This window comes from Callorhinus ursinus, unplaced genomic scaffold, assembly GCF_003265705.2.
Source record: "Callorhinus ursinus isolate GAN/ISIS: 27379988/994484 unplaced genomic scaffold, GSC_fseal_2.0 scaffold41, whole genome shotgun sequence".
NCBI classification, from domain to species: Eukaryota; Metazoa; Chordata; class Mammalia; order Carnivora; family Otariidae; genus Callorhinus; species Callorhinus ursinus.
In genome coordinates, this window is record NW_027397103.1 from 2,724,535 (window position 1) to 2,748,039 (window position 23,505).

Sequence of the window (23,505 nt, forward strand, 5' to 3'; positions counted from 1 at the left end):
CCAGCATATCAAATATTTCCACTTTTCCACACACAAGATTGTCCCTTGATGAAAGCAACATTAGCCCCTCTGCTGCCTCACCCCTAATTCTTCTTTTCCTTGTTGTAACCAGTGAAAGGAAGTACTGCTTAACACAGCAGGTAATAATCTTCTAAAACTCATTATCTCAAGAGGTGGTCCTGGCAAGATATATAAATGCAGTTTAAGAAGGGTCTGGGCAAATTTCTGAATGACAGAATTGGGAGTGTCTGCTGAGGGGGAATCAGGACATGCCTTGGCTTTGACACTGAGGTCAGACGGAACATCTGTGTCCTCCTGCGTCCAGCCTCTCAGGGTTGCTCTGGGCAACACCACGTGAAACAGGAACCTGACCCAGTTCCGGAATGCTTATTCTCCCAGCAAGTCAAAAGCTTTGTGAAGAGTTACTGCCCCATGGAGGTCACCAGGCGCCCATTTCCCTGATGTTCCATTCCCAGCTTCACACGATCAGATGTCAGCTTGCGTTTTCAGCTGCTTGTTATTATCACTATTTCAAGGCTGCTTTCCAGGTTCCAGTAGGAGGCTTCTTAAGTATCCTGGCTGCCCTGGGCTCTGCAGTCCCAGTGATGTTTCTGATGGTGGGCAAGAGTCTGGTTGTACCCAGCCTGATTTCCTGAGCTTCTGGAGAGCCGAGGCCAATCGGAGTGCCTCTTTCATGCATGCCTCTGTGGTTATGCCTCCATTTCCTGGCATCGCGCACCTGCTCCTATCAGTAGGGAAGTTTTGCTGCCTGGTGCGCTTTTCTAGTTACATCTGTTAAAATATGTTCCCTGCACAGGCACAGTGATGTCAACGGAGCCAGCATGCTTGTCCCTTTCATTCAAGACCACCGTGTCCCGACAGTGAGGACTGCAAAACACGAGTGTGGATTGTGGAAGTATCCTGAGTCATCTGTGGTGAATGCTCTAGAGAACTTGCATTGTCTGTTACTTATGACACAGCCTGCTTCTCCTGATTTGTGTTCCTTTCACTATTCTCAGAAAGCCACGGTTCTTGCAAAATTACTGTGAGTTTTCAGGTCCTTAGCGTTTGTTAGCAGAGAGGACATTTCACTTCCACTGGTAGTGAGTGACCTGTGGGTGCTCTCGTGCTGATGAACACTGATGTATTCCCCTGCTGATAGGTCTCCTTTTTGTCATTGATGATCATTGTGCACTACCAGGCCCCGAATGACCTCCTGGTTGCTCAATAAACCTAGGGGATGATGGCCTTTGGTCGAAAGGAAAGGGATTTTGTGGCTCCCTAGCCTCATGTGAGCTCCTTACGTATTGTTGTATGCAGAAATAAGCACCATGTAACTCGCTGGGCATTGACTCTGGTCCTTAATATGGTAGGAACTTGGTTAAGTAGCCCCTGTTGTGTGCCAACCAGTAGGTGTTTAAATACAGCACACTGTATTACTTGAAAACAGTCCCGTCAGAGGTCAGGATTATTATACCCATTTTACAGATGTGGATACTATGCTCACTTGTCTCAGGTCACATAACACATGAATGAGAGAATCCGGATTTGGGTCGAGGTCTGCGTGACTCTAGCGCCCATGCTCTTTCTACAAAACCATGCATGCCTTAGCACAGATCATTGTTAGTAATAATATTTGTGGTGATGACAAAGAACCATGTCACATTTGCGAATGGTTTAATCTCTACGTCTGTTTAGCACATATGGAATCACAGTAATTTTTCAGTTCCTCATGATGTTTGAATATCTACCTCCTCATTGTGCTAAGTTAGCTGTAGCTCTGTTGATGGACAAATTTGGATATAGCCCTGCCTTCAGGGAACTTACAGTCTAAACTTTGGGTCCTCTGCTAACGTAGAGCTTTGTTCCTGTTAAATTGCTCAAAATCATAGAAAGGTTAATGCTTAGTAGGTCACTCACTGGCTTACTGAACCACATATGCTTGATTTTTTTTTTTTTAAAGATTTATTTATTTGAGAGAGTGTGTATGTGCATGAGTTGGGGGAGGGGCAGGCTGAGAGGGAGAGAGAATCTCAAGCAGACTCCCTGCTGAGCGTGGAGCCTGTTGTGGGACTTGATCTCACAACCCTAAGATCATGACCTGAGCTGAAATCAAGAGTCAGGCGCTTAACCGACTGAGCCACCCACACGCCCGCACAGAGGCTTGATTATAAGCAAAATATGGACTATGACCCAGTGACTCTTTCCCCACATACAGCATCCCATTCTTTCCTCTAATCTGTTACCCTCCCCAGGCCTCAGACCTAGCCTGAGAAAGGACAATGTTGGATTGAAGACCCACTTCCAAATTTGGGGTTTATATAGTCTTGAGATGAATTGACAGGACTTGATTCATATTTTCTGTTTATTAGAACAGGGTTTCTCAACCATGGCACTGTCGACATGTGGGACCGGATCATTCTTTGTGGTGCGATCTGATGTGTGAATTGCAGGATATTTAGCAGCACCCTGGCCTTTACCCATAGATACCAGCAGCACCCACCCCCGTGCAGATTGTGACAACCAAATATGTCTCCGGCCATTGCCCAGTGTCTGTTGGTGCCACATCTGCCCCCGTTGGAGAACCATTGATTTAGAATTGGTCTGGTTATTACCAGGAGAGAAAATATTGCAGTCATCAGAATCACTCGAGACTGCCATTGCTAACAAGTCATGGAACGATAGTTTGGGTTCAGTAGAACCTTGTTGTGCAGGGTGCAGTTTGTGGACTAGCAGCATCTGCATCCCCGACATCATCACCTGGGAGCTTGTTAGAGATGCAGAGACTCGGGCCTCCCTAGACCTGCTGAGTCAGAAGCTGCACTTTAATAAGATCCCCAGAAATAAGATTCGTGTGCATATTAGCATTTGCAAAGCCCTGGAAGAGGAGAAAATTCATTCTGTCAGCCTCAGAATTTCTTGCTCATCTTTGTAGGGCCCTTCTTCCTCATTTTGTTCTCTGCGCTCGGGATAAGGGGAGACTGCTTTTTGGCTGAAAACGTCCATAGGTGGATGGAAATGCTTAGAAATGCTGGATTTTAGGCTCTGCTTTTGAAGAATTTAAAACTTTTTTCTCAGATGAGCTTTACAACCTTCATATCTTTCAAGATGGTGGCTTAACTTAATCTCCATCCACTGATAGCAAATAGGTGGTTGTAAGAAGGTATTTATATGCCTTCCACTTTCCATCCCTGTGCCCCCCGCCAGCTTACTATTGTCCCATATTTAGTTTTAGTTAAGGATGGATTAAGTTTTCTTCATTAACTTGTTAGCTGTGTATTATATTGCCATGCCATTTATTGAGCCCCTACTATGTGCCAGGGCCTTTGCAAAGCACATTATGCGTATTATTGTCCCATTTACTCACTACACCTCTGGGATATGGGTGCTATGATTAGTCCCACAGTACAGGTGAGGATATTGAGGCCTAAGGAGATGAAGCCACTTGGCAAAGGTCCCGGAGCCAGTACGTGGCAGTGGCAGAAGTCAAATGCAGGTCTGCCTGACTCCAAGTTCTCTTTGCTTTTATTTATTTGAAAAGTTAGTATAGTCCATGGTTTAAAAAAAAAAAAAATTCAAATGACACAGAAGACTGTGAAAATTGTCTCTTTCTCGCCCTATGCCCAGGGCCTCTCCCTAAAGTGATCCACTATTGTCCGTTTCTTATATAACTTTCCAGGATATTCTACACCAACATAAACACCAGTACGGCCTATACTCTTTACAACATTATATTGCCTCCCAGGAAATCAGGAGTTTTTATTGTCAGGTGATTTTCCTGCATCATTGATATAAATGAAGACATCTTTGTAAGCTGTACCATATTTATCCTTTGAATTGGCCACTCTGGCATTGATTTCTAATGAGCAGTGTTCTCTTCTTTACAAATGAAAACTCCTTATGGTTTTAACATGAGTATTTCATTTGTTTCTTTTAGCGTTCTGCTTTTAGAATAGCATTATCTCAATGGCTTGTGAAGTGTGTGTGTCTGTGTGTGTGTGTTGGCTTGTTTTGGACCTTTTTCAGGACTGCTTGTTTTGGGTTCCTATCATTTGAACAGGTGTCTATCCATGCTTTGTTTTCTAAGCTAGTTCGTGGAGGTTGGTAGATGTGCTTCTGTGTTCTCCTTGGTTGGCCCTGAAGTGTATCTCCCTGTTGGACAGCCACCTAGTGACTTCAGGGGCACGAGGAAGTGTGGAAGGGGAGCTGGGATGTTGGGAGATCAGCATGAGAGAGAGGAAGGTAGGAAGGGGGGGGGAATGCTGTAGTAGTGATGGCAGGAATTCAACTCACTAGCCCAGGAGCATGTGGGCCTCCCCCCGCCCCCAACATAAACAAGGAGTAATGAAGACATGCAGTCAGTAGCTATTACAGGCTTATGGGCTATACAGGCAAGTATTTATGTGTCTCTTGGGGATTGTTCTGTTTTTAGAAAGTAAGTTATTGATAGGGGAAAATAGGCTAAGAAGAGCTAAATGCTTATAAATTAGGATTATGGGATTTCCCTGCTCTAGTCTGAATTTGGAAGCTACAACCAGAGATGTTAAAAATATGCAGTATTTCATTTTATTCCAAGATAAACTGAGATGGCTTATTTTAGAGATAATTGCAATATCAAAAGGATAAAAATAAATAAATGTAGGAATCTGGTTGAAGGGGGTATCCCAGTAAAGAAATATGTCTGGGTTAAAGGTAAAAACAAAGAATTTTTGGTCAAGTTGCTGGACGAGGACAGATTTGGGACTCTAAGCCTCCTAGTGGCCAAAGCAAAAAGGAAAATATGAACAGTGACAGTTGACCCTTGACTAACATGGGGGTTAGGGGCACTGACCCCTGCATAGTCAAAAATCGGCGCATAACTTTTGACTTCCCCAAAACTTCTAACAGCCTACGATTGAGCAGAAGCCTTATTGATGATGTAAACAGTCAATTAACATCTGTTGTATGTTATATGTATTACATACTATATTCTTACAATAAAGTAAGCTAGAGAAAAGAAAATGTCATTAAGAACATTGTTAGGAAGGGAAACATTTGCAGTACTGTGCTGAATTATTGAAAAAAAAATCATGTGTAAGTAGACCCCCTCCCCCAGTTCAAACCCATGTTCAAAGGTCACCTGTATGAGAGCCTCAGTCCCATGAGAGAAAAACCCAGAATGGTTTGCTCAGAAAAGACTTGATTTTCTGGATACTGAGCCCTGAGGAATTTCATCATTGGGTTCCCCAAAATGAGACCTCCTTGTGACATTGTGGACCTCATTCCTCCCATATGTGCCCTGGGGATTTCCCTACGACCACTACTACTACTTCTTCTTTTTAAAGATTTATTTACTTATTTTAGAGAGAGAGAGAGAGCAAGGGGAGGGCCAGAGGGAGAGGGAGAGAATCCCAAGCAAACTTCCTGCTGAGTGTGGAACTTGACATGGGGCTTGATCCCACAACTCTGAAATCATGACCTGAGCAGAAATCAAGAATCAGATGCTCAATTGACTGAGCTACCCCCTTGTACCGCTCCCCCCATAACTGCTTCTTATAGTGCCTCTTAGTGCAAGACAACAGTGCAATGTTAAATTTCAGTTTAGTAAAATTGGTTCTAGATGAGGTAAATTAATGCCTTTCCTTGGGGAAAGGTTTTTCTAGAAAGCCCATAAATTGGAGTCCTTGACCCTTAAATTCTCACTTGCCCAAAAACCTTTTACAACCAAGCAAACATGGAAATTATTTGGCCAAAGATTCAGAATTACATTAAACTTCGGGGACTATATTCAGTAGCCAACTTTCAAGTCAGTTTTCTGAAGTGTGGTGATTGCATTTACGCTCATTTTATGAGTGTGAAGTTTGGATAGGACTAAGAAGGTGGCTGGCAGGGGTCAAAAGAGGTTAAGAAGCACAAAGGACAAAGAGTAGGAGGTCCAGGTGGTTCACAACCAGGGGTTTGCAAGCGATTTTCAGCGTCTCACTTCAGAGAAAATAAATGTGACCAACTCTGTTGCTCCCTCGTGATGGAAAGAAAAGGATGGGGTTCATCGTACAGCACTGGCAGGTTGGGGGGTAAGACCCACCCTTCCTGTCCTTCAGACTTCTGACGAGCAAAGGACACACACATCCCCAACACACAGATGGGGATGAAAATATCTACTTTATTCCTGGTGAGGCAAATACTCAATAACCCTTGATGCTGGGCTCCTGGACATTTACCCACCCTCCCAGAGAAGAATGGAAGGCCTTCCCTCATGGACAGAGAGGGCTCGCCGCGGTGGGACTGAGGGAAGGAAGGAGGACAAAAGCGGTCAGTTGGCTGAGGGAAACAGGAAGTGTTAGACTTGGTTCTTTGCTTTCCAGGCACAGTAACCCTGCCTTCCAATACAGCACAGCCCGGTGATGTCCAGCCTGATGAGTCACATATTAGCTCCCTCTTCTTGGGGGAGGAGTGAGCAGAGGGGTGAGGCTGGATGTGTTTGTGTAGCACTTCTGCCTCGTGGGCTGAAGGAGCCTGCCTGGAAGCTCCTCAGACCAGGAAAGGATTGGAGACACAATATTTGCCCTTCCCAACCGTTGGAAAGAGCTTTATTGAGGAATATTGGACATACAATAAGCGCATGTATTTTAAGCGTACAGTTTAAGTTTTGATATATGTGAAGCCATCATGACACTCAAGAGCATGAACATGGCTATCATCCCCAGAAGTTTCTTCATGCCCCTTTGAAACCCTTTCCTCACACCCCTCCCCATTCCTTCCTTTGTCCCCGGGCAATGACTGATCTGTCTTTTGTCACCGTAGTTTAGCTTTATTTTCTAAACTGTATATAAATTGAGTCCCACACGGTGTACTTATTTTGTCCAGCTTCTTTCATTCAACATAATCATTCTGAGATTCTTCCTATGTTGTGGCATGTGTCATAGTCTGTTCCTTTTTACTACTAAGTAGTAGTTCATTATAGGGATATACCACAGTTTGTTTATCCAGTCCTCTGCTGATGGTTGTGGTTGTTTCCAGTTTTTGGCTATTTGAAGTAAAGCTTCTATGAACATTTGTGTACAAGCCTGCAGACATACACATTCATTTCTCTTGGGTAAATATCTAGGAGTGGAATGGCTGGCTCATATGATAGGGGTATGCTTCACTTTTTAAGAGATTGCCGACCTTTTTCAGGACGCGTTTTATATTTTCACCAACAATGAATGAGAGATCCAGTTCCTCCACATTTTGCCAATGCTCCCAGTAGTTGGATTCAAAGTCACTCATATCTTGGGATATAGTCAGCTATGGAGACAAATTTAAATTTTTTTAATGAAAAATATGTGTGTGTATATATATATACACACACACACACAGACGTATGTATGCGCATATATACATGTATATTATTTTTTTTCTATGCCATTGGCTTGATGAAGTTAGATCATTGGCTTACAGAATACCCCCACATTTGTCTCTTTGCTTCCTCCGTAGGGGATGATGATGGTACTTGTTCTTCTGGCTCCTGTAAACTGGAAGGTAGTTCCAAAAGCTAAAAATAGATTCTGATTTGGCTTTTCTGGCAAGAATATCTAGTAGAGGGGCTTCTCCTTGCCTAAGATGGGACAATATGAACACCAAAAAGACTGTAGTGACTTGAAACACAACAAATATATAACAATTTATGAGTTCTTAATGATAACGCAAAAAGAAATATCACTGGTCACTTCTGGCAGTTGCTAAGGGCCCCCCAGTCATTACTCTGAATGTTGCTAAATATAGGGAAAGAACCAAGCATCTGACCTGCCTTTCTATTTGAACTATATTTCAGGGTAACCAAATTGTTGATGTGCTAATACATGTAGAAGGGATGGTGAAATGAGAAAACCATCATTTTGTAGCCCTTAATGAAATAATGGCTATAGGCAATGCTCATCAATGTTTGTAAACCTTTAAGTGAACGACTGGGGGGATCAGGCTGATGTCAATGGAACCGATGGATCATTGTGAACATCACAAGATGGGAGACAAGCAGACACTGTGTGCCGCCTTTTTTTTTTTTTTTTTTAAAGATTTTATTTATTTATTTGAGAGAGAGAATGAGATAGAGAGAGAGCATGAGAGGGGAGAGGGTCAGAGGGAGAAGCAGACTCCCTGCTGAGCAGGGAGCCCGATGTGGGACTCGATCCCGGGACTCCAGGATCATGACCTGAGCCGAAGGCAGTCGCTTAACCAACTGAGCCACCCAGGCGCCCCACTGTGTGCCTTCTAATGTCATGCGTTAAGTAGACAACACACCCAGAATACTGGGAAGTATTCTTGCCAAAAGAATTGAATATGAATCTAAGGAAGGCCCTCAATTGAACTGCCAGTTAACAGGAAGCATGGGGGACAGAGAAACATGTTAAATGACGTCAACAAGGATGCATTCACCCAAGTCCAGAATTTGGGAAATTCTACAGACATGTGATCCAGTTTCTTAGACCAATAAATGACTTTAAAATAAAGTCATTGTTACAGATTAAGAGACACACCAGCCAAATCAGTTTGTAAACCTTGGTTGGATCCTGATTGAAATGAAGCCAACTGTAAAGAGACATTTTTGGGACAACTGGAGAAATCACACACAAATACGGTGTTAGATGATGTTACAGAATTACTGTTAATTTTGTTGGGTGTGATGAAGGTATTGTGGTAACAGTATTTTGGACGTCCTTACCTGTTAGAGCATTGGTTCTGAACTGGGGGTGATTTTGCCCTCCACAGGAGGGCAAATTTAGCAACGTCTGGAGACATTTTTGGTTGTCATGATTTGACAACTTGAGGTACTGATGGCATCTGGTGGGTAGAGGTCAGCGATACTGCTAATTTAGCAGTGCCCTACAAGACACATGACAGCCCCTTCCAGTGAAGCACTCTCCCCTCCCACATGTCACTGGTGCCAGTTGAGAAATCCTGCCTAGAGATATCTACTGCAGTAGTTATGTGCTAGAGCGATCCGGTCCTAGGGAATGCAAGCCGAGGAACTAGCTCCTTCACTATCCTTGAAGTATGTTCTGGGGGCGTCCACCTGGGCCCCACATTGGTTAGATCTAGACCCAACCTGGCAGGAAAAGGCGATCATGACTAGTTGAGGTTTGAAAGGATTCTCTTCTTGGAGCGTTTCCGGCCCATGTAAGTGTTTTGCGGGTATGCTGAGTACCCAGACCCAGAGGGAGGGGGACAAAGTAAAGCTACAGTATTAGAAGTCTGGTTCAAGTATGATGCAGAATTGAGAGAAAGCATCTCTCAAAGTATAAATCTGTGGAAAAATGTCCATCGTTTACCAAAGACTTGATGCTAAGCAGCCTGGTAGGAACATGGCTTTTGAGAACGGTAAGCTTCAGACAGAGCACACAACTCAGCAAGAATTTGAATCTGCCACCAGGGAGGGAATCTGCTTAGCCCTTGGCAGCTAGACCCTAGCGTCCTTGAGATCGATTGATTGAAGCATACTGGAGTAATGCTAACTTCCTTATTCATCTCCTTTGAAGACACCATTGTAAAAATTGACCACTGGCCAAATCAGCATTACCTTAAAGTCTCTATATGACTCCTTTGGGAAGCAAAGACATGTGAGAATATTTTATTTACTTAAGTCTATTGGAAACTGGATCTAGTTTGTCTTCTTTTTGTATTTCTTATACAACATTTTGTTTGGAGGAGCTATACCTGACCACTTCCTACCCAGAGGGGAGAAAGTAGGGGACTTGCCTGGGGCTCTGGGGAATAGAAATCTGTTTTGATGGGCTGAATTATTTACATATATTTAGTAACTAGCTATATTTGCCTATCACCTAACTTATTCTATTGGTTCATTCCCACGATCTCTCTGATCCTGGATCTCTTGCTCTTCCTACTATTGCAACCTCTTTCTCTTGGAGCTGTTCCAATCCTAAGAGTTGGTCGTTGATCTTCCTAAAAGCTCTGCTGTTGTGTCAGTTGTCACATTTTGCCCCTTCTTTCTGTAGCCTGCCTCCTGTTAATCCACATCCTCTCTGTGTCCATTATCACTTCCTTACTGTAGAATTTGTCATGTTGACTATTGTAGACTTGTCCTTTAGAGGTTTCTAGCATCGACCTCTTCCAACCACCGCTCCTGCGGCGATGGTATCAGTCTCTGGCACTGACACCAGCCCGGCGCTCTAAAACTCTGTCTAATAATCCCTTCTGTCAATCCGATCCAGGGTTCCCCTGCTTCAAGGTCTGGCCAAGATTTCACTTTCGCTTCCTTCCCAATCTCATTACCCACGGCTCCCTCGAGCGGCAGCTCTGTGGCTTTTCTAAAGTGGTACTCTTCCCCACTCCAGCCGGCCAAGATACCTTTTAACCAACTCTTGACATTCAATCACCTCCATGACACTTTCCCGCAGGAACACACAAAACTCACTGTGTCCCCTTCGGCAGAACTTACCAGCACTCCATTTATGCATCCCTGCTTTTCACACCCACCCCTTGACCTCTAAACGACATAAATAGTCTCCTCTTCACCTACTTTGCAGTCCTGCCTTTGTACCATGGATAAGTGCGATCACATTGGTTGCTTCAGAGTTTAAGGAACCGGAGGACGGCCACTTTTCTGGTCGCCTTCCTTTTAGGTTTGAACACGGCATCGTATTAATTAAGTACTTTTTTTTTAAGGTACGGGCCATCATGGTAGATAGAACGAAGCTGAAAATGTTTTTGATTTAATATTGGATGCCCACTGTGTTCCAGGCACAGTCCCGATTCATTATATCATTACACACTATTTATTTATGTGCCTTTGTCCTTTATGACACTGTGTTGGCTGTTATGCATTTTGCGCTTCTGCCACATGCGACTCAGCACGAGCGTCTGTAACTCACAGTGATGATTAAAGGTCATAGGAGTTTTATGAACTATATCTAGGCTTAGATTTTTGTTGTCGTACTTGTTTTTTAATGTGCCAATTCTTCATGACTAAATCGGGGACTCTAGGTTTCCTAAAGCGGCACATTGCACGAAATAGCCCATTAGGTTTAAGAAATTATCACACATCCAAAGCTCTTGTTATTCATTCATTCCTTTCACAGAATAGGTACTAAACATTGACTAAGGACAGCCAGGTGTTAGGGGTGTGATGGTGAACACAGCATAGTCTTCCCCGTCATGGAGCTCGTGTTCCAGTGGGGAAGGCAGGCAATAAACACTATACCGAAATTAGAAAATCTTTTATATTTGTAATATTAATGTTTGTGTGGCATGCTGAAAAATGTAAGGGTGGGAATGGGGTAAATGGAGCTCAATGGAACATGTTAGAGATGAGGAGGGCCAAGAGGACAAATCCAGGGGATTCTCCTTTCCTTGTTTTTTTGTTTTTATTTTTTTGATTTGTAGGCAATACATTTTTCCCCCAAAAAGCTTCTAATGAATGTCAGATTTAAAGAAAAGAGAGAATTTATAGGAGAGAGAGTAACTAAAGCTCTTAAAATAGCTCTTTGTTTCTGAAAACCTTGTTCTGCCATCTTTCTTATAGTGGGGGATGGTGGGCACAGGAAACACTCCAGAACTTGCCTGGCCCTTGCCTAGCCCTTGCCACTATGGGGAATCTGCCCTAATGTGACTTCAAGCACAGGCTGGTTTATTTTTAAAAATACATAGGAAAAGATTTTCTTGTTTTTCTTTATAGTTTTTGGCAATGAACAGTAGATTTTAATATATGACTTCTGATTTGTCGTTATTGAATGTGGTGGGTATGGGGGATGAGATGATTTCGTAATACTGTACCAGAAAATATTAATACAAGGCACTCATTAACATATTTTTCAGACAGAACAATCTCCACTTTTAAAGCCTCTTCATTTAACTCAAACATCAAGTAATTTCTTCGTGGCCTTAATTATGCTAGGTGCTCTCTTTTCAAGAGTCATTTTCTATACATCTGTTCGGCAAATATTTATTGCACACCTACAGTGTGCCTGGCACTCTGCTATGTTCTCAGATATAATGTGTATCTCCATCAACATAGACTTAAATCCAGTGACCTATTAATACCTTTTGTAAAGAAGAAAAAAGATTTCATTCATTTGAGAAAGAGAGTGAACGGGAGGGAGAGCGAGTGAGAATCTGAAGCAGATTGACTCCGCACTGAGTGCAGAGCCGGAAGCAGGGCTTGATTCACAATTGCGAGATCATGACCTGAGCCAAAGCCAAGAGTCGGTTGATCAACCGACAGAGCCATCCGGGCTGCTCGGAAAAATTGTATTTTATGAGGATCAAAAAAGGAACATTTTCCATAAGGTACAGGAAGGAGGAGAATTAGCCCCCAAAGATAGATGTGGTCACATACTTGGTAGTCTTGGATTTGACCAAGTTTCCCATAATCCTTTCAAAATGTGGCATCCAAATTTTGAGCTAGTTCACTCTCTCTTTCTGGTGCACCTGTTAAGATATGTATTGAACCTTCTCATTTTTTGTCTCCTGACCTCTCATGTCTTGTCTCTTTGTCTCTGCTGCATTCCATGTGAGCACTTCTCCAACTGCAGATCTCGTTAGAATGCAGGTTCTGATTGAGTGGATGTGGGGCAGAGCCAGAAATTCTGTATTTTTTTTTGAACATTTTATTTATTTATTAGAGAGCATGAGTGGGGGGAGGGGCAGAGGGAATGGGAGAAGCATACTCCCTGCTGAGCATGGAGCCAATGCAGAGTTGGATCCCAGGACCCTGAGATCATGATCTGAGCCGAATGCAGACAGTTAATTGACTGAGCCACCCTGGCGCCCCAGAGATTCTGTATTTCTCACTAACTCCCAGGTGATGCTGATGCTGCCATTCTACAGATAACACTTTGAGAAGTATGATTCTGTGTGATTTCTTCAGATCTAACGCTACTTCACTAATTTTCTCTTTGGCTGTGTCTTATCTTCTATTTAATGCATTCAGGGAGTTTTAAACTTCAAATTCAATAACAATACTTTTCATTTTTGAGGTTCTGTTTGGTTCCTTTCAAATGTGTGTGGTCCTTTTTTCAGAGTATCCTATTCTTTTATTAGCGTTTCTACTTATTTACCTTGATAATAAATTAATTTTATGGCCCATTTTATTTTATTTGTTTATTTTTAATTTTTTTTAAAGATTTTTATTTATCTGAGAGAGAGAGAATGAGAGACAGCATGAGAGGGAGGAGGGTCAGAGGGAGAAGGAGACTCCCTGCCGAGCGGGGAGCCCGATGCGGGACTCGATCCGGGGACTCCAGGATCATGACCTGAGCCGAAGGCAGTCGCTTAACCAACCGAGCCACCCAGGCGCCCCTTTTATGGCCCATTTTAGATTGTTCTTTTATCTGCAGTTTTTGGAAGGCTAATTTTCCCATTTCTTGTATGTGATGATGGTCCTCCATGGTAGTTTGGGTGGCTTCTTTTTCCTTGTTATGTGTACTTGTTGGTATTTACTTTTTTTTGTGAATTCCTTTCTAGTAGGGCCTGTGTGTATGTGTGTGTGTCTGTTGGTTTGTCTGCCCCATGTGCCCTGGATTGTGAAAGTGCTTCCACAAGATGTTCTCCTTTTGTGTCTGCCAGTGCCCTAAGGACTCAGTGATCCTGGGCCAGTATTGATGTTAATTTCTTGTTTTTTTTTTTTTTAAGATTTTTTATTTATTTGACACAGAGAGAGAGATAGTCAGAGAGAGCGCACAAGCAGGGGGAGCGGCAGGCAGGCAGAGGGAGAGGGAGAAGCGGGCTCTCTGCTGAGCAAGGAGCCTGACGTGAGGCTCGATCCCAGGACCTTGGGATTATGACCTGAGCCGAAGGCAGATGCTTAACCGACTGAGCCATCCAGGCGCCCCAAATTTCTTGTTTTGTAGTTCCCACCCTATATAGGATACTATAAATGCAGACACCCTAGCTGGGATTACAGTTTTAATCGCCAGCCTGTTTCTTTCCCCCTAACGGGTCCTGGCCAAGGGTGAGCATCCTTGTCACTTTCTGGTGGGTAGAGAATTTCCAGTTTGTCCATTTCTTTTTGGCTTGAGGCTTTGTGGCTCTTTTCCTGCCCAAATATGGCCCTTATAAGTCCTTTTTTTTTTTTTTTAAGATTTATTTATTTTAGTGAGAGAGAGAGAGAGATTTTGAGTAGGGGGAGGGGCCGAGGGAGAGAATCTCAAGCAGACTCCCAGCTGAGTGCAGAGCCCAAGGCGGGGCTTGCTTTCATGTCCCTGAAATCAGGACCTGAGCTGAAATCAAGAGTCAGATGCTTAACCAACTGAACCACCCAGGTGCTCCTATAAGCCCTTTTTTTCAGACTTTACTGTTGTAGTCAACTGACTACCTGTCTAGAGGTTTATATTCCTGCCTTTTAATCCATCCTGTGACTATCTCACCTGTTACCAGCTGGTGTATTTCATGTTGATTTTTCCTTCCTTCTATTGAAGATTGGCCATTTTTCTAATCTCGACCATATGGGCTGGCTTTGAGCATGATGGAGTTTTCAAGAGAAATCTTATTTTATAGTACAGAATTTCTAAATCATAATTATTTCACAGAGGGTGGTTCCTACCCCTATATTAATCATACTTCTCACTCAGAAATGGGATTTTGTTTTAGTCTCCCAAAGATAAATTAGTATATAGTGGAAAGGGAATTAAACTTCTGCTAGAAATAAGATGATATGATAAACACAAACATCCACATGACTGTGTGCATGTTTTGAGCAGGGAAGAAGAATATTCAACACAGATTGGGCTGTATCTCACTAGCCTTCACCAATTGCAGGATCTGTCGTAAACATGAATCTCATGTGAGCAATAACAATAATAGGTGATTTTTGTGGAGTGTTTACTGTGTGCTAAGGAACATGCTAAGCACTTTATATAGATTTTGGTTTTCATTTAAACCTCCCAACAGCCCTTTGAGGAATTTATCTCTGTGTTGGAAATGAGGCTCAGAGAGGTTAAGTGACTTTCCCGAAGTCACAGAGCTGGTAAATGGTAGAGCTGGGATTTGAACCCACTCAGATTCCCAAGTAATGTGCCGTCAGTCATAACGCTTCCATATTTGTGTCATCTGTGAAACTGTATACATTTCCTCAGTCTTTATCTGAGTTTTTTGAGATGGAAAACTTCTCTTTCTGATCCTTATGAAATGTAATTTCCATTATTATTTTTTTTTCCTTAAAGAAAGTATTGGGTAATTGAAATCAGATTGGTTTGAGGCTCTGTTGTTGGAGGTACACACGGGATGTGGGCTGAAGCATTCAATGTAATTTTTCTTTCTATCAGCTAATTTTTAAAGTATTAAGCAAGTAGATTCTGATACTAACAGGGAAGATTTAAATTCTCTTGAGAGCTTGGAGGTGTTAAATAATTTCCTGGTAGTGCATTTTACGTTTTCAATCTCTTACCTCGTCTCAGTGCACTTGAAGCCCTGCGAATGCTCCTTTGCTCTTCCCAGGAGGAGCCAGACCTCCTCCTTGTGGCTTCCTTCCCTCCCCCACCACACCATCCCTTCACCTCTCCATTCATTCCCCAGCACTGCCGCTTCGATGTGGTTGTCACTGGGGTACTTTGCAAACAGCCAGATTCTTCTGAGTCTGTAAGCAGAAACCAGACTGCTGCTTCTATCTGGTGCACAGCTGCTTCAGAAAACAAGGAGTTAAAAAGGAAGCCTGGACTGTGACCGGCCGTGACAAGGGTCCTAGGGGGCGCTGTAGCGAGCTCCGGCAGTGAGTCATGCTGCTCTGTCACTTGGATCAGCACTGGCCCCTGCCACGCAGGCGGCCAGGTGGGGTTCCAGCCAGAGCACGCACAGAGTGGGGAGCATGAAGCCTGCACTGCGGGGGCTGTGATGCCCGGCTCGCCAACTCAGCTGGCCGGCTTGCCACAGACGCCTCAGCCTGCAGCCATGGTAACGCTTCTAACCCGCTACACCCCCTGGAGCCCACCACAATGGGCAGCCGCCTGGTGACTGATGGCCGAGTGTCCCCCTCCCTGACCAAGAGAGCTTAGTAGGTCTGCAGAAAGTGGAGAAGATGTAAGATGCCCCTAGCCTGGAGTCATGCCTTAACGAGGTAGGACGCAGACGTCCATCGGTGCATTTACACCGTCAGCGGGCAGGGGTGCTGTAAATCATCAGGAAGAACTTTATTTGGCTGGTGTTTCATTATGCTGATTAAACTGCGGTGGATTTGGGTGGCATGATTGAGGTGGGGAGGAGGGATAATGAACTAAAAAAAAAAAAAAGTGGTTGATAAGAGCTCTGAGCACTCTCCTCTGGCTATGAATGAGCTAGACTGCAGTGCTATCCTAACGTGAGTTACATGCCTCCCCGGTCCTTTTTCCTGCTCCTTCCTCTCATTTCACTGCATGAAATGTAGAAATGCCATCTTATTTCAATGATTAACATTAAATATTGATGATTTAGAGCTGTCCAGAGGAAGAAATACATAGGTGTGGGGTTGGCTGGCGTGCTGGCACTAGCCAGCCTGATGCTCTGTTGAAGCGTTCTGGAAATATCCGGAATGAACAGCCGGCTCCCATGAGTTCCCCAAAGTGCTTTTGTTCCACCAAGTGACCTGTTTGAGTTTCTCCTTCAGTTTACCCCCCCCCACCCCCCCTCGGGGAAGGCAGCCTGTCTGCCGGCTGGTGGCCATGTTGGCAGAGAAGGGGTTAATCTCTTGTTGCTGTCAGAGCCAAGGCTGGGTCTGCCTGTGTGAGCTAGTCGCTGCAGTGCTGAAGGAGCAAGACGATTTTCTCCGCAACAGTGTTGAATCCGTCTGAATTTTTCTCTCCCTCTCTTCTTGTTTTTCTTTAACCAGCTCCTCCCCCCTTCGTTCCCACCCTCAAGTCTGATGATGACACCTCCAATTTTGATGAACCAGAGAAGAATTCGGGGGTTTCATCCTCTTTGTGCCAGCTGAACCTCTCAGGTTTCTCGGGTGAAGAACTGCCGTTCGTGGGGTTTTCGTATAGCAAGGCACTGGGGATTCTTGGTAGATCTGAGTAAGTGAAAATTTGACTTTCTAAGGACCGGTACTGATGTGAGGCATACAGAGCCCAAAGGTGGTGGTGGTGGGGGTGGTGGGGGGAGTGCAGGGAAGGGAAGCTGTTAATCAGCCTGCTTTTGGGAAGCAATTTACCTGTCAGGGCTTTGGTGGGTAGACTGTTCATATTCCCATTTTGCTGTGTTTAAGGTTCCTCTTCCTGTCCCTAGCATCATAATTGTCCATTGGGTACTTTGGGTTAGTTTTTCAGTGTTTGGTCTTCTTTAGAGGGGAGGAAATAGTGGGGGATATCTGGCAGTGCAGATCCTTGGTGGAAGGAGAAACGTGCAGGGTTCAAATGAGCCGTCCATCTATTTATCCATCTGTGTATCCATCTCTCAGGTGGGTGGAAGGAGGTTGCTATCTTGGCTGTATTGAATGAAATCTCATAAGCTAAAGGTTTCCTGATGGGCTTAGCTGAGCTGCAAGTGGCTGTACCAGAGCTCTAACAGATAGATGGTGCTCGGCTCCGCTCGAAGTCTGCTGCAAGATCAGGGATCTGGCAGCTGAGCTTCTCTGAGCTGGCGGAGCGCTGGTGGCCAGTGAGAGCCCTGTTACCGGGAGCCACCGGGAGGGAGTGTGATGTAGCCGAGTCATTGATTCACAGAAACTGGGCTTCACAGGGAAAACAAACAAACCAGGAGACTAGAAAATGGAAGTATAAACATCACTGTAAGCCTCTTAACATGACAGGTCTTTTCTCCGTTCTTGAAAAAGCTCATGAAAAATGCATTCGCACGGCACCTGGGACTGGAGGGTCCTGGCTTCCAGCCTCCGGGAATTTCTGTAAAATGCAGTAGCTTCTGTGGATGTAGGAGCTCAGTGTCTTGCTTCGTTCTGTGATCCCATGACATGCTGCGTTCAGAGACTCGGGTTCCCCGGGAAGGTCTTGGACTAGCTGTGTTATTCCACTGATGCCCTGGCTTTCTCACTTGGAGGCTCTCTGGGTAGCATTAGGTAATTAGTTGCTGCCCACTTAGGAGACAAGCAGAATTTGATTTTCTCCTTGGCAGCGTCCATTCCTGATTTGTTGTGCTTGTAGTTCAGAGATCGATTTGAAGGCATGCGTTGGTTCTTGGATGGTGTCTCCCCATGGGTTCCTCAAAAGATTTCAGAACATCATGGGGGAACTGGGCACTTGAGATGAAATAGGGTTGTGGGCTGTGATTGCATGGGAGAGAGATTTTTATGTTGAAAGATGCTGAGGTGGTCCTACTTTCCTTCTTCCCTGGGCTCTGGGTTTAATATCCAGGGTTGCATTTTGGTAGCGTTGGCAGTGCCTTTCTGGCTCATTTGCTTTGCAACTCCAAAAACAATCTGGATGGTAGGAGTGCAGGCAGAGAGCTAACTAGCTGTTGAATGTGCCATCAGATGATTTGAAATGGCCCAGCAGGGCATTTGGAGAGCAGGGCAGAAGTGGAGGCCTGACGCTAAAGGATGCGTGGTTGGTGGGCAGCTTAATGTGGACACGCGCAGCACACTGAAGGTCACACATCAGACTGGAGGGAGGTGTGTGGAGAGTTCCAGTTCTGGCTAGCAGTGGGCTGGCCGGCTCAGAATGAAAGCTTGCTTGGGGTGCTAGTGATCTGAAAAACTAGGGAGGACTTGAGGGAATTCGATTTTCGGGGCAAAGGCAGAATGCTGTGGGGGATCTTAGGCATTGCAATTAATCTGAAGCAGTGTGTGATTAATGGCTTATCATTTAGCAAGCCTGAAATTGCATCTGCCCTTCACAGAAAGCTCAGTTAAGGAAGCTCTCTGACGGGGGGCAGGGGGGGTTGTCGGGGAACGGGACGACATCTTAGTCTTAAGGCCCAGGCACTCAATAAATATTTGTTGATTGTGTTTGTACTGCTCATTGTATTTGAAGATAGGCTATTTCACCTTTGATAGTTCACAATACCTCTCTAGAGCATAACACGAGCGTCTGTTCATGCCCCAACAGAATGCTTAATAAGATTCTCATAAAAAAAAAAGTCCATGCAAACAAAAGCGTGTATTTCTTCCCTGGAAGATGGGATTGGAGTATTCCTGCCTTTGGGGAACTTTAATGTCTTTGCCATTGCAGTTTGGGGTTGGAATCAGAAAGATATTCTTTCATCTCGTGTCTTTGAATGTGATCTTGCCGTCGGGTTTGGCTTTTTGGTCCAGAGGCAGCCCTGTGGGTGAAACCTACAGCATCCTTATAGAAATCCACTCCACCTGTTGGATGCAAGTGACCCTGGACCGATTGTGTTATCATTATTTAGAAATTCAATAAAAGATGCAATGATGAAATTAATCAGAAGCCCCTGCAGTGCTGCGGACATATAGACAAAATTCATTTAGAGGTGGGAGGAGGCATTTTCTGGGGGTCCCACCGCTGCCACCGGGGACCTGCTGTTTCTTCCCGAGCATCTCCTTCTCCCCTCCCCATTGTCAGCATCACGGGTTTTTATTTACAGGGATTACCTGTGCCATTACTCACTCTTCACACCACCTAGGAGATTGCAGATGCTGTGGTGCTGTGCTGGGGAAATTGACCCCAGATCTGTTCCAGTGAATTGAATGAAATGTTCAGAGGTGATGCTGAATGAATGAGGAGTTTTCACGGAGGCTCTGGTAGTGAGAATGATTTTAATTGTGATCGTTGGTTGCTTTTTAGGATCCTTTTTTGGGACCCCAGACAGTTTTTAAGCCCGCCATGGAGCGCATCATTATTTTAAGCTTAGCAAGAATCTTGATCTCAGCATTCTGTGTCTGAAGTATCGTGGGCGTTCCTTGCAGCTTGAGTTGGAGGGAGCAGGAGAGATTCGACAGGACCGGTTTTGGTTGTCTTTGGGGTGGGATTCTGGCAAAGCTGGTGCTGGAAAGTGAGGGAGTGTCTGTCTCGTGCCTCTTTTTTTTTAACTGCCAATAACCCAGGCCACATCCCCAAGCTCTGGAGGCTTGGGTGTTTCTCTGAGCCTCTGTTTCCTTGAATTTTACAATATGTTAAAGATGTATGTTAAAGGTTTAAAAATAAAATGGATCCCAGTTCTCTTTCCTCCCTTGTCAGCAGGGGTACATTTCTTTAGGTCCCTTCTTCCTCTTAGATTGGAGATACTGTCTCATTTAAGCCCTAGTTGAAACTGTGCACTTCTGCAAACCTTCAGTATAAACTCTAGAAGGAAAAAACCAGTTGGTTTTATATTTTGTGCTAGTTTTACACATGCTGGTTTGATGCTTTTGGAGAACTTGGAAATCTTGGAGGAGCAAAGAGATCTCGATGAGGCTGGAATCTGTGGGATGCCAGTGTCTGAATAGGTGGTTTTTAGGAAGGGGGGGGCTCTCTCTTCCTTTTGGCTCAGGGCTCTTTCCTTTCCTTCTGGGTGATTGGAAGTTTCATTTTGGAGCCAGCCATCTAAACACGGTGGAGGAATGAAAAATGGCTTCCACCCTTGCCTTCCCAGATTTTCAGGGAACCAGTTTTTGGTACCTCTTCCTTGCTCTTTCGGCACTTCTTTGCATGCCTGTTTCCTCAACTGCAAAGTGGTGGGGGGAGGTAAAGATCCCTTCCTCTTAGGGCTTTCGGGAGGATTGTATGAAACCCATAAAGCACTTGATCTAGTACTTGGCACATGGAAGAGTCTCAGTAAATGTTCACTGTTATTATTTTTGTTATTGCTAGTTTGCTGGTCTGTATGTGCATAGTGTTCCTCTGTTTATACCAAGAGGATATAAAGGAACTCAGCAATAATTAGGTAGTCTAGTCGTGCCAGAGCAGAAACAGCCTCCCAGGTCCTGGGAATTTTCTGCTAGAGAAGCTTAAACATCCTGACCAACCACAAGTTAATATGCAGTTGCTAGCTACCTGCAGGTAAAAGGTGGTTGTGGGGATGGAGTGGGTTGGGGGACAGAATTAGAAGGCCCAGTCCCAGAATGGGTGCCCTTTCATCAAGTTGAACAAGTCAAGGCATATATGTGTGAAACAGTCCAGAGGACACAGAGCAAACACCTTTCCTGCAGAACATCATGGTACAAAGGGGATATCTGACTGCTGTAGGAATCAGGAGAGGAAGAAGGCAGCCTCCCTTGTGGGGGACACTTCATGGGTAATGCCAGTTCACAGTTCTTGCCAAGTTACAGTGATGATCTTCGTTGGAATGTCTTTCCATTTCCCCAAGTCGGCCGTGATCTCAAGAGCAGGGCTGGCTCTGATTCATCCTGGTTCCCTTGGAGTGCAAGGCATGGTAGACCCTCAGTAAATACCTGTGTTGGAGACTGAGTGTGTTAGCACACTAATGGGAGGTGAAATGTTTGGCTTTTTAGAAGACGATGGATTTGGATGAGGGGAGAGATATGTAGAGAGCATTTCATGTAGGTTCAAGTGGTGACAACAGCTCGTCCATACAGGACACCAACTCTGGACCAGGCTCTGTTCTAAGCACTTTACACAGATTAACTCATTTAAATTGCACAATGGCCCACAAGGAAGGTAGTGTCGTTATTCCTCTCTTACATGTAAGGAAACCGAGACACGGAGAGGCTGAGCAACTTCCCCAAGGTCATGCAGCCCTGAGCAGCTCGGCCAGAAGTGGAACCCAGACAATGTGGCAGCTCAAGAGTCTGTTAGCCACTGTGCTATGCTGCCAGGTATGAATGCTGTTGACAGGAGAAATTAGGGGATTTGTGGGGTCCCCAGGTTCACATGCTTGTTGGAAGTAGAGGTCCATTGTGGGGCATGATGAGCAGTGGCATTGGGGCAGGGTGGGATGAGAGCTGACAGGCCGTCTAATTGCTGGGTTTTGTTTTCAATCTCTGCAAGTTTTTTGACTATGTAGACTAGCTCTTGCATTTTTTATAAAAATTTTTTCCTCCTCTCATTTGGAGACTCTTTCCTGGTGTGTGTGTGTGTATGTGATAAACACATGCATATATACTCTCTCCTGGAAAGTTCTTTGCTTGAGTGTAAGCTTGGTGAGCTGAGGGAACTGTGTTGACCTTGCTCTCCACTGTGGCTTCAGGCCGATCATATGCAAGGTGCTCAATAAGCATTTGGTGAACTGGTCCAAATCATTTTTATGGCTGCAGCTTTCAATTTGTTGATGACTCTATGCTCCGTGTCTATGCAAATCTATGTTTTATATTTCCAGCTGCTTCTGTCATTTATCCTGGGGATGGCTTATTCCAGCAGAATGTGGCCTGAATTCTCCAATCAGTCCTACTTCCCTTTTATGGAAATACTTGGGAGGGTGGGGAGTCTGCCCTTAAAAACTGTCTTCCTTTCCCCATCGAGCCGAGGGCTGTCTGTTATTGTGCATGCTACCTCCAGATCCGTATTGCAAAGAGCCTCATCTGTCCTTTGAGTTTTTTAAAAAAATAGCAACAGTAACAAAATGTGCTCTGGTACACGAAGGTGTGCATCTTCTGTACTTCCCAAATAAGTTAAAAACCTGTAACTAGCTCCTGCCTGTGGTTCCTACCTTCCAGGGCTCTGTGTCGCTCCCATTTCCACGATCATCCAGACCAGATAATCGGACCTTTCCCTCTCTTGGTTATGTTGGGTTCTCTCCTCTCATTCAATGTCTTCTTTCCCTTAGTCAAGCACATCTTGTTCTGCTTGCCTTATTCTGTTCTCTATTTAGACTGTGCGTGCTTGCCTCGCGGGCCTGGCAGGACCATTCTGCCGCCTTCTTGTTTGTCTTAAAGATACCTTTAGGAAATGTAATCCAAACGAGCCTAGCCCCATCCTGAAGATTAGGCTCCAAAAGATCTGTCAAGTGCGTTTTTTGCTGGCCTACACATGCTAATTTGCATGGTTGCCTCGGATCCCTTAAGAAGACAGTAATTGACTAAGTGGTGCTATGTGTTCCCAAGCTCTGCGCCAGTTTGGCACCTCTTCCTTCGCCTAAGTGAATCGCTCTCCATTCTTTCTGTTTTACATGTCTTTTGTCTCCTGATCTCCCTCACCTTCCTTTCTCTGACCAGCTTCGTGCAAGAATAGCCTTCACTCTGTGCCTCTCTTCCAGTCTCTCCAACCCTGGGGAAGTTGCTGTCTGAGAAGCCGCCTATTCCACCCGACCACCAAAGCCAGTGATCCCCACCTTGCCACGCAATGCCGTCACTTACCACGTGTGCCTTGAGACTTTCTGCTTGCTTCTCTTCCACTCTGTGGAAACTCGGTTTTCCCTCCTACCTCTCTGCCTGCCGGGCTTACTGCTTCGTGGCTGTCATCTTCTGTTCAGGTCCTCGAAATGGTGCACCGTCTCCTCAGGTCCCAGCAGTTACCTTTTTAGCCTGGGCTTGATGATCTCGTTCATTTCCTGACTTACACTCTCATGTCCTCATGGCTCTCCTCCCCATGTGCTCTGTGTTCATTATTGCCAAGATGCTCTACCAATTTCTCAACGTCCCTGACCTCTGTTTCCGCCCAACACAGATAGATTTGTTTGCTCATTCAGTGAGCCAGTAGGTGCCAATTTGGTTTCCTTGTTTCATTTAACAAACTACCACTCTCCCTAGACTTCTAGACAAGAAAACTGAGTCTT

The 23,505-nt window shown here is 44.7% G+C and overlaps 1 protein-coding gene across 9 annotated transcripts in view; it reads left to right on the forward strand.

Annotated features, from left to right (window-relative positions):
• Window positions 1-23,505, forward strand: part of CIT (citron rho-interacting serine/threonine kinase) — a 161,283-nt gene that overhangs the window by 44,276 nt on the left and 93,502 nt on the right. For all 9 annotated transcript variants that reach the window (XM_073881028.1, XM_073881030.1, XM_025889434.2 and 6 more), the window contains one exon: window positions 16,772-16,955. In XM_073881028.1, the coding sequence (XP_073737129.1) occupies window positions 16,772-16,955 (184 nt within the window). The remainder of the gene's footprint in view (window positions 1-16,771; window positions 16,956-23,505) is intronic.